Here is a 15,111-nt window from a genome sequence, read left to right on the forward strand (position 1 = left end):
TTTGTTTTGTTTCAAATGACCCTTTTCATAATTGAATTGAAAATAGCGATTCATTTTTGTTCATCTTTTCTTCTTCTTCTATTTTTCAGGTCATATCCAAGAATTACTCAGAAAGAGAAAAGCCTTTTAGATTTAGTTAATATCGACAAAAGCCTTTCAAATGGTGACATCTCATGTTTCCAAACTCCTTACGGTAACATTCATTTCTATTCATTGAAACTCTTGAAACTTTTCTCAACCTTTTCCTCTTTCCCTTTCAGATTATCATAATATTAAGCAAACAATTGAGATGACATTAAAGCAAAATAAACTTCCAGTTAATGCACGATCCATTCATCAACCAGACAGTCCAATAGATAAATCATATCAATTATCTTCTTCATCGCTCAAAGTAAGTTGAAAACGAAACGAATCTCTGTTCGATTGGAATCGGGGAAACTTTGAATTTTACCGAAAATAAATTGACAACATTTATCGACTCGAAACATTTATTATTATGAATGTGTTTTTTTCTCGGTTCAACTACGAATTTTGCCTCTTACAGTATCTTGACTCTTGTTAGGAAAACAGTTTATTGTCAATTCAAAGGTTTGATATCATGAGCAAGCTGTTCTTAAGTTACTTGGAAATGAATATCAAACTTGAAACTTATTTTGAAACAATTTAGATTTATTTAGATTCACTTTTCGTTGTAAAACTTTAACCATTAATTGAATTGAAAATAGTTGATCTGAAGCAAAGAGTAAATTTTTGTTTCTTTTTCAAATTTGGTTTCCAATGAAATGGAAATAAAATGAAGGAAAACGAAATTTTATCATGTAATATAATCAAATGATTGCCATTCCCAACATAAATGGTAACATTTCCTAACATCTTCTAATTTGATTGTAAGAAAAGGCAACCAAAAATATCTTTTTGGACATTGTTATTTTGAAACGTTTCATACGAGAGATGAAAAAAAGAGACCAAAATTTGAGACCAAAGTCTCATGTGATATCAAAATATACATTCAGTTGAGATAATAATATGACAATGCAGAATAAATAATATCTTTTCAGTTTATTTTTCTGTCTCTTCTCGATAACATTACAAAAGACAATTTCATGTTGCACTTTTTACGGTCACATTTTCCATGTCAACTTGCCGTTTCAATATTTTTCAAGATAATTATACACTCATTCGTCGAGAGAATTTCACTTTGAGAAGGTCTTTATTCTGATTTATCGTTGTTCCCTGATAACCTCAGCATGTTAGATTACAGAATTGACAGATTTCTATCAATATTAACCAGGATCAAACTGTTTAAATGTATCAACCATAAAAGCCAATCAATGAAAAATGAGAATCGAAACAATTTTTCATTCGTCAATGAGCAAAAAAATTCGTCCAAATTCGTTCCATCGAGACAATCATGAAAATTCTAATGAGAAAATCATCAAAATCTGCAATCATGGAAAAAATTCCTGAAAGAAATTCGATTCTTCTGTAGCAAAGTTCTGGCACGTAAAGTTTTAAGCGAAATTCTGAAGAGAAAATTTTCGATAGAATATTCTGAGTAAAGATTTTCTGAGATCTGAGTAAACTCTCGAGCGAAATTGAATGCGAGTATTATGTTCATGATGAGAATTGAATTTTGACAAGAAGTTCTAAATTTTAGAAAAGTTGAGGAAAAAATGTTCGATTGAAACATGAGCTTCCCTGAACTTTATCTACATTCACTTTTTGTCTCTAAAAGTTTTTCATAATTGCTTGTTATTAATCAGATTTATAATGGTGTTTATCCTTATTGGATGAGCAATAAATTTGAGTTTCTCCTCGTTCCCTGTAAACATTATTTACATGATTAAATTCATTATTAATTAATGGAGAAAAAATTTATCTCAATTATTATTCATGAATTTTTACCTTTTCCCATCAACAGTGCATGGCAAATGTTTTTTTATTAACTCATCAGACTTATTCTCAGATGACCTCTCATTAACATGGTAATTATTCATTAAAGACCAAAAGATAGAGTTGAATGTTGTCAGAAGCTCGTTTAGATATTAATTTCAATTTTGTTAATTTATTTATTCAAAAAAGACACTTTTCTTTTGCATGGAAAAGTAAATCAATTTCATGGTTTAATATGAAAAAAAAGTTCAAGTTAATCTCGACTTTTTTTTCCTCATGATTGTCATGGAACTCATTTCGGCATTATTCAGTTTTGGAGCAACATTTTTCAAGATGAATTGTGTCTAATTCATTATAAATGGTGAAACATTTTCACTCACCTGAATTGAATGAGGAATAATCATTCAACTCGAGTTTGTGATAAAAGAAACTTTGTGACAATTAATTGTGAATACGATTGAGGTAAATAAAGGTTCGACAGTGTGATTAATGATTAAAGTTTCAATCGATTGGTTCAACTTTTCGAAGGAAAGTTGAAAACAAAAATTGTCAGTCAATTTAAATATCTCGATATTGAAATGAAAGAGAAAAAAATTGAACCTTCTGGGAGTTTACTGGGAGTTTTGTCAAGAATTTTTATTTTTTATTCTTTCCCATGATGACTTTACGTTTCTTTTTTCTTCTGTTGCAGGCAACTCTATCTGATGAACATGTTCGTCTACGAAATTTATCTACTTCTTTGGAAGATAATGGTGAAAAGGAATCAAAATTATCGTTGATAAGTGAAACTTGTAATCAACTTTTAATTGATTCTGTAACTGCTGCCGATTGTTCAGACAACGAGCTTATCACTGATACAAGTTTAATGAAAAACATCCGAATCTCTTGTGATGGAAGTGAAGTAACAGTTGAGTTTTTCGAGTCCATTTTCAATTGTTTTAAATTATTCAATCCAAATGACCTTATTCATTTTCATTTTCATCTTATCATTTAGATTTCATTTCAACTGCCCAGGGATCAACTCAGTCCATTGGCAATTGTTGATAACAAAACAACTTTGGTTTAATAATATAGATAAATATATCAGTATAATTATGGAGTAAATAAAATTATTCATTTTTCACTTTCTGGTCCAATGTTTATAATAAAGGGAGTAAAATGACTATTCAATCCATTCGACCCACTTCAACACATCAAGTTCAACCCGACAGGTTAAGACTATTAGGTTGACTTAGACTGTCACTTAGGGTTTAGTTAAGCAAAGCAAGACTGTGAATATTGTCTTGTGAATAGGCCTCAGTCAAGCTTAACCACAACCAGGCAGAGTCAATGGTCTTGCATTGAACTCACAAGATCAGACCTTGATTTAAATCATGGATTAGATTGACTAGATACTGGTTAACCATGCTTCAACCCAACATGATTTATTAATTTATTTATTTTTCATCAAGTGAAAAGAGATTGGATTTTGATTTTATCCAAACCAAAATCCTTCAAATCAAAAACAGTGGGATTTACACATGTTGACATGTCGGATGGATCAAGATTGAAGTTTTGATCATTGTACTGTCTGAGAGATGAGCTAAATGTTGACTTTTTAGGTCACTTTTGACCGTTAATTTTCATTTTCGGTAGCAAATGAAAAGCTCATTCATTTCTTAAACTTTCTCTTTGTGTATTATCATTGAATTAATGAAATTTTCTTTTCTTTTCTTTTCATGACCAGTTTATCCAACATTTCAAAAAACATCATCATCATCATCATCGAGGCTCATATTCAACACGATTCTCAACTCATTCAATGAACAAACGTAAACAGCTTAACAAGTTTAACCACAATTTCATTTACTTTAATCTGTCCATTGCTTTGGGCTTGGTAATACACTGAAAATGCTTGTAAATTGAGAAGAAGAAGGAAATATATTTTTCTTTTTACCTTTATTTTCTTCTGTTTCATCTTTCTTTTTTTCATTTCACCAAGAAAATTTTTCATTTCTCATTCCCTTCAATTGACCATGAGACTTTAATGATACTCAAAGGATTAAACTAAATTTAGTTTGGAAGATAATCAGAGAAGAGCGAAACGAAAATCTCCAACAAAAAGAAACAAAGTGTACACTTTATTCACTCAACATTCCCATAATCATAAAGAGTTGAAAAGTTCAATCCTGAGTCTGAAAATGAGTAGCTCGAGAAGTTGGATGAAGCCACAAATGAGATTCGAAATATTGTTTGAATATTTTTCTTTGTGATTTAACTCTGTGATAAAATGATCCATTCAATATTATGTAAAAAAAGACTTTTTTAATTGTAAAACATTAAACAACAAATCAATCCACTGACCATTGGCCCTAATTATTTCCAGTCATTTTCAAAGGTTTAGGTTTAGGTTTGGATTCAATCGGAATCAATTGTTGGTTCAACTCATTACCTTGTTTTGAAAAAGATACAAAATTTTCTTGCCTTGTTCAACTTGACTTGACTAAAGGTTTACAAATAAACAAAATTTTTGTATCATATTAGGCCTGTTATTATTATTATAGCATTATATTATTATTATATCCATATTTCTGAGCAATATTACATGCACCAATGAATTTGTTGCTATCACATTGTGACTCTTCATTGATTGATCGATGAAGCTGAAAATTGAGTTTATATTGAGATGAAGAGGAAACAAAACGAAAAAAAAGTTGAATACAAAATGGCAACATTCATCTTTATCCATACATTGCCATTATTATAATCATTATTAACTATTGAATTAACTTTTTTCTTCATACTTTATATTGTCATTATTAATACAAAAATGATGACTTGATTTAACTTTAGATGCTTTTGATTTGCTTTTTGCCTCTTCATTAAACACTTTTCATTTTATTATTCAACATTTTCCAATGCATCTTATGCCAAATTAAATTATTTTATTCTTTCCATTTTTTTCCTGTGTATCATTTTGATATCGTTCATGATTATTTTCATTTGTTGAATCGATAAATTGTGTCAATAAAATTTTCTCGATTCTGTATTTTGAATGGTTAACCTTTGCCTGAAGGAAAATGTCTCGAGTTTGATATAAAATGGTTGAGAAGGTAATTTGCGTCTCTAGTAAAGTATTGAATTTTTGTTTTGCTTATTCACATTTTAATGGTAATGTCTTTTCATCTTTTTACGATTAAAGTAAATTCTGATTTGAATTTATTTTCCCTGTAAATGGTTCAATTAATCTATAAGAATTGATAATCTAGAGGGAAATCTAGGTAATTGTCTAGATTAGGCTTATTTGAGTTGCTTTATGTTTTGGCTCAAGATTTCATTATTTTAAAGGTTTTAATGTTTGGATTGGTAAATGATTTGAATTAATGATTACTGGTAATTGCTTGTATTCATGTTTATTGTTTAAAGCTTAGTACAAAGGAAAGGGAAATTGGATTGTTGTTTTTATCGAATCTAGGGGTTAACTTGATTAACCAAGAAGTCCACCGAGGAGACCACCACTTCCTGAGGAGCTTGAAGAAGATGATGATCCTGAACTTGAGCTTGATGAAGATCCACCTAGACCAAGGAGACCACCTGATGATCCAGAGCTGGATGAAGATGAACCACCTCCTAGTAAGCTACCAAGAAGACCTCCACTTGAACCGGTTGAGCTTTGTGAAGATGATCCAGAGCCACCACCAAGAAGGCTGGTTGCAGTATTGATAACACCACCGAGTAATCCACCGCCATTGCCGCCACTAGCTGATCCTGAGCCTGAGCCTCCTAAAAGGCTTGTTGCTGTATTCAATACGGTTCCAACAAGACCACCTGAGTTTCCTGAGTTTCCTGAACCGGTTGACATACCGTTGGTTGAGGATGATGTTGAACTGGCTCCATTAGAGGTTAAACTTTGTCCTCTCATTTGGTTCATTGAATTGGAGTTAGATGATGATGAAGAGGCAAAGTTTGATTTAGCTGAGGTTTTACTGGAATCATACATTGACTTTTGACTTGATGACATTAAAGCTGAGTTTTGGTTTGATCGCATATCTGAAGATCTGTGGATGTTTGACTTTAAGCTGTTTGAATTTTGTGAGTCAGTTGATGATCTAAATGAGTTGGTGGAAGATTGTTGATTGTTGACAGAATTTCTAATATCAGTTGATTGGCTGACTCTGTTTGAATTGAAGGCATTGTTAACAGAGTTTTGGGAAGTCAATGAGTTTTGAATGTTTGACGATTGATCAACCAAATTTGAATTGTATGCATTATTCATTGTTGATGAACTGAGGCTATTTGAATTGAAACCATTTGAAAGGGAATTGTGAACATTTTGTAAAGTTGATTGATCATTCACTGAGGTTGAAGATCGACTTAAGCTATTTGAATTTAAAGCTCGGTTTGATTGGGAATTGATTGAATTTTGAGAGTTTGTCAGAGCATTTGATGAGGTTACTCTGTTGGAAGTCAATGAGTTTTGAGAGTCTCTTGAAACAAATTGGGCGTTTGATTGTAAATTTTGGGAATTGTAGTGAGCATTATTATTATTGACTGTTGATGACCGACTGATTGATTTAGAAATGTTTTGATCGTTAACAGAGGTTCCACTGATAGATGATGATTGTTCCATGTTTACTGCATTTTTCTGCATATTGACGCTGTTTTGCTGGGCAACAGATGATTGGTGGTTACGAGAATCAAAAGCGTTATTAACTGATGAGCTGAATTGATTTTGATTATTGTAAGTTGAGCCAACAGTTTGACGGGAATTTTGGCTATTTATTGACGATGACTTGTCAAGTAAGGATGAGCTTTGGGCATTGCGTGAAACAGAGGAATCATAATTGTTATTCATTGATGAGAACATGTTATTATTAGTGGTCGCAGCCATGTTTGTTGATCGATTAATATCCACTTGTTTGTTGACTGAATTGACGTTTGAAGATCGGTTGATGTCTACCTGGTTATTGATCAAGTTGGTATTCGATTGCAAATTTGTTGATCGGTTAATATCGACCTGATTGTTGACTAAGTTGGTGCTTGAAGATCGATTAATGTCTACTTGGTTATTAATCAAGTTGGCGTTTGAGGATCGATTGATGTCCACTTGTTTATTGACCGAATTGATGTTTGATGATCGATTAATATCTACTTGTTTGTTAACTGAATTGACGTTTGAAGATCGGTTGATGTCTACTTGGTTGTTGATCAAGTTTGTATTTGATTGGATGTTTGATGATCGCGAGACATCATACTGGTTATTGTTGAAGTTGTTAAGTGATTGTACGTTTGTTGATCTGTTGACATCGACTTGATTCTTGACTGAGTTAGTACTGGCAGATCTGTTGATGTCTACTTGCTTGTTGACTGAATTGATGTTTGATGATCGGTTGATGTCTACTTGGTTATTGACTGAGTTGATATTAGATGATCGTGAAACATCATACTGGTTATTGTTGAAGCTGTTAACTGATTGCAAATTTGTTGATCTGTTGATATCGACCTGATTGTTGACTGAGTTAGTGTTGATGGATCTGTTGATGTCGACTTGCTTGTTGACTGAATTGACGTTTGAAGATCGGTTGATGTCTACCTGGTTATTGATCAAGTTGGTATTCGATTGCAAATTTGTTGATCTGTTGATATCGACCTGATTGTTGACTAAGTTGGTGTTTGAGGATCGATTGATGTCCACTTGTTTATTGACCGAATTGATGTTTGATGATCGGTTAATATCTACTTGGTTATTGACTAAGTTGGTGTTTGACTGAATGTTTGATGATCGGTTAATATCATATTGATTATTGTTGAAGTTGTTAACTGACTGTAAGTTTGTGGATCTGTTGATATCTACTTGGTTATTGACTGAGTTAGTGTTGGTGGATCTGTTGATGTCGACTTGCTTGTTTACTGAATTGACGTTTGAAGATCGGTTGATGTCTACTTGGTTATTGATCAAATTAGTGTTTGATTGAATGTTTGATGATCGCGAGACATCATATTGGTTATTGTTGAAGTTGTTCTGAGATTGGATGTTTGTTGATCTGTTGATATCGACCAGATTATTAACTGAGTTAGTGCTTGCGGATCTGTTGATGTCTACTTGTTTGTTGACTGAATTGATGTTTGAGGATTGAGAAACACCATATTGGTTATTGTTGAAGTTGTTGTTCTTGTAGCTGTTTACTTGGTTGCTGGCTGTGTTTCGAGAAACATCATATTGGTTGTTAATGAAGTTTTGTTCCGATTGAATGTTCTTTGAGTGGTTGATGTTCATTCGATTATTGGTTGATTGGGTGTTGGCTCGGTTAATATCTACTTGGCTCATAGCTGAATTCATGTTTGCTGATTGACTGATGTCGGCTTGGCTGTTGATTGAGTTAATGTTTGATGATCGAGAAACCCCATATTGGTTGTTACTGAAGTTTTTTTGCGATTGAATGTTTGTTGATAGATCGGTGTTCATTTGATTATTGGTTGAAACGCTGTTTGATCGGTTGATTTCTGCTTGGTTTCGGACTGAGTTTGTCTGTGATGATTGGTTAATGTCCACTTGTTTGTTGTCAATTGAGTTGATGTTGGATGACTGAGAAACGCCATATTGGTTGAGGTTGTTGTAGTTTAGGTTGGACTGAGAATTAACTGATCGATTAATACCAATTTGGTTGTTGGTTGATTGAACATTTGATAAGGAAGATCGGGAAGCCTCGTATTGGTTATTATTAACACTGTTTGAATCGATGCTTGATCGAGTATCGAACTGGTTGTTGATTGAGTTTAAGTTAGTTTGTCGACGGTGAGAGGTTGATCGATTAATATTGGCCTGGTTTCTGTTGGATCGGTAGTTGGTTGATCTTCTGACATCGTAGTTATTATCAACAGATTCAACATTGGAAATATCATTAACATCATAATTTTCATTAACTGAGTTTACATTGTTGACTTGGTTAAAACGATTGTATCGGTTGCTACGGTTAACCCGGCTGTTTCGATTTAATCGATTAATCTGGTTAATTTGGCGCTCATTATTGTTAACAGCTGATGACTGATCAATATTCATGTTGTACTCATCGTTCATGTTCTCACTGTTGAAATTGTGCTTCTGGTCGAATCTCTGACTATTACGGGAATCAATACGCTTATTAAATGTTGCTGATCTGGTCCTTCTATCGCTCCGAATTTGATTCAATCCTGCGGTTGCTGATGTTTGATCCTCCATAGTTACATCATCTGAATTCTCATCGTTTGAATTGTAGCTAAGATTGGTTCTACGATTATGTTGGGAATTAACTTGTGTACTGGCTGATCTCAATTTTTTGTTATTGTTGATAACTTGGTTGAATTCGCCAGTTGTTGATGATGTATCTTCTACATTTGAATCAGTTCCATCATATTGACTTGATCTGGCAAAGGCTCTGGCTTGTTGTGTTCGACGATAAGCATCATTTCTTGCAAGGAATTCGCTTTTGTCCATCACTGATCGTTGGTTTACAAAATTTTTACCATCCAATTGAATTGACTGGCTACTGAGTGAACCTCGCCTGCGTGGGTTGATCTGGAAACGAGATCCAAGAGTGACATCATTTCGAACCGCTTGTCTTCTAGATTGTCTGTATTCATTTTCTTCTTCGTCATCATCACTGGTGTCTATATCATCACTATTATCATCATAGGAATCAAAGTCGGTTGAGCCAGTTGAGTATCGTCTTCTTGAAGCCATAGCGTTAGCGATTGATTTTCTACCGATTCTACCCCATCGACTCTCAGGTTTAATGTAAATAACAATACCTTCATCTTTACATCCTCTGCTTCCGTAGGGTCTTCGTGGTCTATACATAGATGATGAAGAACTTTGAAGGCTTTGGTTGTCATCGTTATTATAGTCATCATCATAATCAACATCGATTCCAGTTTGAACATTCAATTCATTCTTATTACCATTGAGTGGATTGGAGAAGGTTGATTGGGATTTAGTTGAAGATACTGTTGATGAAACTACGTTATTCAATGGACCAGATCCTGAGTCTGTTACTGAAACAGAAGTTGCCTTTATCTTAGAGCCAGAGTTTCCTAAGCCAGAGTCAATACCAATAGCTTTATGTGAAGCTTCATATGAGGCTTGGCTATTTAAACCATTTGGCATAGAAGAACTGGAAACGCTTAAATATGAAGCTTGATTAGAGGCTCCATTACCAAGGGCTCCATTACCGAGTGATGAACCAAAAGACGATTGTCCGTTGAGCATACTTGAAGTTAAAGCTCCATTAGCTGCTGATGCTGAACGTGATTCGGTTATAACACTTTTTCCTCCATTCAGTCCAACATTGACTGAACTCGACTGTGATACTGATGATTGTCCACTTCCACCATTAATTCCAATGTTACTGGTAAATTGTTCTGTTTGCCCGACTCCAACTGGAACGTTATAACCATAAAGACAGTTGATTGAAGCAAACCAAAAGATGGTTAACAATATTAAATTTTTCATGTTGTTTATAATTTAGATTACTATTAATTTGTGTGTATCACAACTCAATTAAACATTAAAGTACTTTTTGTTTAGTTGGTGAGCTTGTGATATAACTATAAATTTCTGAAGTAAGCTATGGTCTTTATATACTCTACTAAAAATTTGTGATCATATAAATTGTAATTAATCATTTTACATTTTTCATTTTCATTCATTTTTATTTTTCTTGTTTACAGAATTAAACAGACGTTTGGATTGTAATTGATTTAAAAAATTATGTCTTCTTTCTTTTGGATCGCATAACAATCAATCAATTTCGATGTTAGACAATTGAGTTATTAATCAATTTTCTAGTTATACGATTGTAAAATCTATTGTAAATCCATTTACCAGATTTTTTAATTTAGCTTTCAAATTGGTGCCTGATCATTATGATGTCTGTTAAATTGATGATGCTCTGTTTATTGTTTTGCATTTAAAATCGCACAGGTGAAATAGGCGATTGTGTCTTTTATCACAGCGAAATACAGAGGATCACCAAATCAGCTTAAAATAACTATTATCAATCATTTAGTTTGGTTTCACAATGCAGAGTCTCTAATATAATTCCTAAGGATTGTACCTTGAAACTCCAAATTTCTTGAGTTTTGATCATTCTTATATACAATATAAGAACCAATATTGAAAATGAAGATTGAAAGTCAAAAATGTAAAGTTTTGTCTTTCAATGTAATCACCAAAAAGAGTCAATTAAGGAAATGATTTGAAAAGACACGACTTAAATCTGAATCATCAACATTTCTGCTTCAAGTTAATTAATTCTGATATTGATAATGAATTTTAAACTTGTTTTCAAAAGATGTCAAGAAAATTTCAAATTTAATGTTTCGATAAATTTTGTATTGTTTGCTTCTCTTGGTTGCTTAGGAACCATAAACCAGTTTCTCAGAAACTTCACTTTGAAAAATTGAGATGTGATTGTTTTTCCTCTGTTTTCCTTCGCACAGTAATCAATTAAATCATGTTGAATTCCTCTTTTCTTAACTGTATCTTTGGCCCAAGGCTTTATCGAGTCCATGGCTCTGCTGAACTTACGGTTTGTAATTTTTCTTTCATTTCTAAACAAACCTATCAGAATGAAGTCACTGCAAAGATATCCTTTTCCTTATGTTAGATGGTTAAAAAATTTTCTTGTGAATTGATTTTTCTATAAAATTAGCTGCATTCTATTAATTACAGACCATTAACAATTCTTAAATAGATTATAATAGACCATGGCTGCTAGAAAAAACAACAGTCTTGATTGACTTTTGAGCAGATGAATACTGTTGGTAATTTTTGATTTTTTTTCCTTAACATTTGCTTCATTTGTTTCACTATCACTAATATTTATAATGTTACAATTAATTTATAGTTGTCTCTCGGTTCGATTCTCTTCTATTTCTACACTGTATCTAATGAAAGCCATTTTTTTATATCTTACAGGGTCGCGATTATCAGGCCAAAGCTATTGAATCACTAAGTGATCGAATTATTCGCATTGTTGCTTTCACATGTTCTGTTGGCTTCTATTCTTCGCCTATTCTGCTTTTTTTCCTTCACCGTCGAGGAATCATTACTCTTAGTCCTAATGTATCAGTATCGAATGAATATGTTTCGACTGTTGTAAGACTTGGTGGTTTAATATCAATTGCTGCATTCGTTGCCTTCTTGTCTCGTGGAGTTTCCCGAATGCGTAACAATGATTACGTTGATTTTGTTAGTGTACTGAACCGTATAAAGAAAATGTCCCCAGAAGAGCAAAAAAATTCAAAATCATTGCTACATCAGTATGATTTTGATTTCGCATACTGGCCAGTTGATTTTAAGTGGAATGAATCAAAGTTTGCCAACGCTGCTAAGCCTCCAGCCCCTCTTCAGAGACGGACAAGACGTTCTGATGATACACTAATGAACAAGTTAATAGCTTTACCTTGTAATGTAATGACCTTTCTTGTTGCACAAACCATTGGTCGGCGTATGATCTATCCCGGGTCCGTTTCACTTCTTCAAACCTTAGTTCATCCAGGCTTAGTTGATGGGAGAAAACGACTCGTTGAGCGTCATAATGGTAGAAGATATAAGCTTCTCGCTCAAAATGGTGATGAGATTGATACTATGTTTGTAGATAGAAGATCGAGATCATCAATGGGCCAAACTCTAGTTATTTGCTGTGAAGGAAATGCTGGTTTTTATGAAACTGGAATTACTGTTACCCCTCTTCATACTGGTAAATTGACTATTTATCAATAACTCTTAATCTCTGTTTGTGAATTTGTCTTTAAATCATTTCATTTCATATAATTTTATAGATTATTCCGTACTTGGATGGAATCATCCTGGTTTTGGTGGAAGCACTGGTTTGCCATTCCCAGAGAATGAAGTCTCTGCTGTTGATGTTGTCGTTAAATTTGCCATCGATAAACTGGGTTTCAGTGAAAAGTCTATAATTATAATGGGATGGTCGATTGGAGGTTATACGGCTTCATGGGCAGCAATGACCTATCCAGATATCAAAGGGCTTATCTTGGATGCATGTTTTGATGATATAAGTCCTTTGGCACTCGCGAAAATGCCTTCGCTGTGGACACCTCTTGTTGTTCCTTTAGTTAAAAATTATTTCAATTTGAATGTTTCTGCCCATTTAGATCGGTATTCAGGTCCAGTTTTAATCATACGTCGTACTCAAGATGAGATAATCAACACAAGTGAAGATGAACCAACAAAAACAAACAGAGCTAACGATATTCTGTTTAAACTATTCAAAGCAAGATTTCCTATTCTCATGGAGGATGAGAAAGTCTGTGAAACATTAGAACAATGGTTATCAGGAGGCCTTGAAAACCAAAGTAAGTTTAATAAGCATTTAATTACCATATCGATTTCTCATTCAGTGTAATTTGATAATTACCATCTCATTAATTTGATAAAATGTATATCCAAGCTCACTGTGTTAACCTTAATTTCAAACTGTTTTTTTCAGGACTTATCAGTCGTAACAAAAACGTTGATCCTGCATCTTGCATGTCCGTCCTCAAATCATTTATTAAGGAAGATGAAGAAAATAGGTCTCAATATCCTCTAATGGTCGGTGAAAATTTGGAAGTTAGCCAAAAGATTCAGCTTTCTTTATTCCTTGTAAGTATAAACTATAACCAACTTTAATTAAAAACAAAACTAGTAACAAATAAATTTTGTTTGATTTCAGGCATCCAAACATTTTGTTGACTTTAACGAACAGCACTGTGCTCCTTTACCAACACAAATATTTTCCGAACCATGGAATTTATTCAATGCTGTTAAAAATAGTAGCTCGCTGTGATCAACGCATACAAATCAATTCAATCGTACAATGGATGAAAACTTGTATCGACTTCCTTTTTTCAGGATTTTTAACATCTAATCACTATTGTTCTCAGTATTTTGATCCAATGTACATGCTCCCCGGTTGAGGCACGATGACCGGGTATTGTAGGCTATTTTTCTTCATTTTGTTTTCTTCTTTTATTTTGTAAATTGTTTCCAAAATATCCAAAACAAAGGCTGATTCGCTTCTCACCAAAAAAATGTCTTTGTTACTTTAATACTCTGAATGCATTTGCCTAATTAATGTATCTTCATTTAATCCTTCTTAAAGAAGGGATATCTTTATTTATCAATGTCAATTTTACCTGCTTCTACTTATCTTCTTCTATGAAACTTCGGTTAACTGAAAGAATGATAGTCTTTCTTCTAGATATATTGTTCCAATTATTTCCAATTACAAGAAGAATGAGCATAATACTGTATTTCCATGGAACAAAAAAAGTTCTTACTTCAGTGAAACTAAGAAAATAGAGGAAAAAAACACTGAAATCGAGAACAATTTTGATGAACAATTTGATTTATCAACAATTATTTAAGTAAACGTGTTTTAATAGTGCTATGGGTGTATTTATGTACCCATTTTGAATTCGACTTCGTCTTGTCATATTTGTTATTTTGCTTTTACCTGATCACGTGAAAGAACTTTGTTTTATTCAGTTCATAAATTGTTCACAGCTCTGATTTTTCTGCCCAAAACAGAAAAATTGTTACAAGCTCTCAATAAAAAGAACAATGAAACACAAACATCTCACGTTCTGACTCTACTTTAACACATCGATATCCATCTTCTGTCCTTTTCAACTCTAGACTGATTTGGTCAATTTTTTATGATAGACCTTATTGTTAAAGCTCATAGCTCATATTTGATCAATTCAGGACTATTAATCAATAAACCAAAAGTTGATGGACCTAAAAGTCCATCAATTTAATTTCTATGTTTATAAGCAAATCAGATGTTCCTTTGGCTATTTATCAAAATGATCGAGATCCAGCAACAAATAGTAAGTTTGTCGATTTGGTTTGTTTGTTTCTGAATCTTGCTCAAATAAGGACATTTTCACAAATATTAAGTTCACAGAAAATCAGTTCAAATTGAATTCATTTGTTGTTCATTAATTAACAAAATGATCAGAAACTAAACCAATTTGAAGGAGTTTCTTCAAATCTTTAACTGTGCATATTGCAAAGATATAATTTTTATCCGTATCATTATTGTATCCATTGGTCTCAAAATCAATTACTCGGTGGCCTTCATAGATATAAACTGTTCGACAAATAAAAATGAACAATTAATCGTCGCGGGGAATCCAGATAATTGTGCAAGTTTATTATGTGCATTATTAGTGTTAAACTAAACTTGATGA

General features: G+C 33.0%; 3 protein-coding genes across 4 annotated transcripts in view; 2 read left to right on the forward strand and 1 right to left on the reverse strand.

The window, feature by feature from the left end:
• LOC107371155 (uncharacterized) overlaps positions 1–4,241 on the forward strand; it is a 46,061-nt gene extending 41,820 nt beyond the window's left edge. The window contains exons 9-13 of one of the 2 annotated variants that reach the window (XR_003083957.2): positions 90–193; positions 261–391; positions 2,585–2,800; positions 2,888–3,042; positions 3,620–3,754. Coding sequence is in view for 1 of the 2 variants with exons in the window: in XM_025162786.2 (XP_025018554.2) it covers positions 90–193; positions 261–391; positions 2,585–2,800; positions 2,888–2,959 (523 nt within the window). In the remaining variant the exon portion in view is untranslated. Of the gene's footprint in view, positions 1–89; positions 194–260; positions 392–2,584; positions 2,801–2,887; positions 3,043–3,619 lie in introns of both variants that reach the window. The other variant, XM_025162786.2, reaches the window with a different exon arrangement.
• Positions 4,242–5,259: 1,018 nt separating this feature from the next.
• On the reverse strand, positions 5,260–10,610 carry LOC107371153 (uncharacterized). The gene has a single exon (XM_015939144.3). The coding sequence runs from the start codon at positions 10,358–10,360 to the stop codon at positions 5,360–5,362; it is 5,001 nt and encodes a 1,666-aa protein (XP_015794630.2). The 5' UTR covers positions 10,361–10,610; the 3' UTR covers positions 5,260–5,359.
• A 690-nt stretch (positions 10,611–11,300) lies between these two features.
• Positions 11,301–14,046, forward strand: LOC107371156 (phosphatidylserine lipase ABHD16A). Its single transcript, XM_015939148.3, has 5 exons — positions 11,301–11,438; positions 11,828–12,611; positions 12,694–13,230; positions 13,365–13,519; positions 13,590–14,046. Exons 1-5 carry the CDS (start codon positions 11,364–11,366, stop codon positions 13,701–13,703), a joined length of 1,665 nt encoding a protein of 554 aa, XP_015794634.2. The 5' UTR covers positions 11,301–11,363; the 3' UTR covers positions 13,704–14,046.
• The last annotated feature ends 1,065 nt before the right edge of the window (positions 14,047–15,111 follow it).

This window comes from Tetranychus urticae, chromosome 2, assembly GCF_039701765.1.
Source record: "Tetranychus urticae isolate SD_2017Ah chromosome 2, NJAU_TeUrti_SD_1.0, whole genome shotgun sequence".
Lineage (NCBI taxonomy): Eukaryota > Metazoa > Arthropoda > Arachnida > Trombidiformes > Tetranychidae > Tetranychus > Tetranychus urticae.

Coding starts and splice junctions, on each gene's coding strand:
- LOC107371153 (XM_015939144.3), bottom strand. CDS start 10,360: ATGAAAAATTTAATATTGTTAACCATCTTTTGGTTTGCTTCAATCAAC.
- LOC107371156 (XM_015939148.3), top strand. CDS start 11,364: ATGTTGAATTCCTCTTTTCTTAACTGTATCTTTGGCCCAAGGCTTTAT. Junction 12,612..12,693: donor TGTTACCCCTCTTCATACTG/GTAAATTGACTA, acceptor ATAATTTTATAG/ATTATTCCGTACTTGGATGG. Junction 13,231..13,364: donor AGGAGGCCTTGAAAACCAAA/GTAAGTTTAATA, acceptor TGTTTTTTTCAG/GACTTATCAGTCGTAACAAA.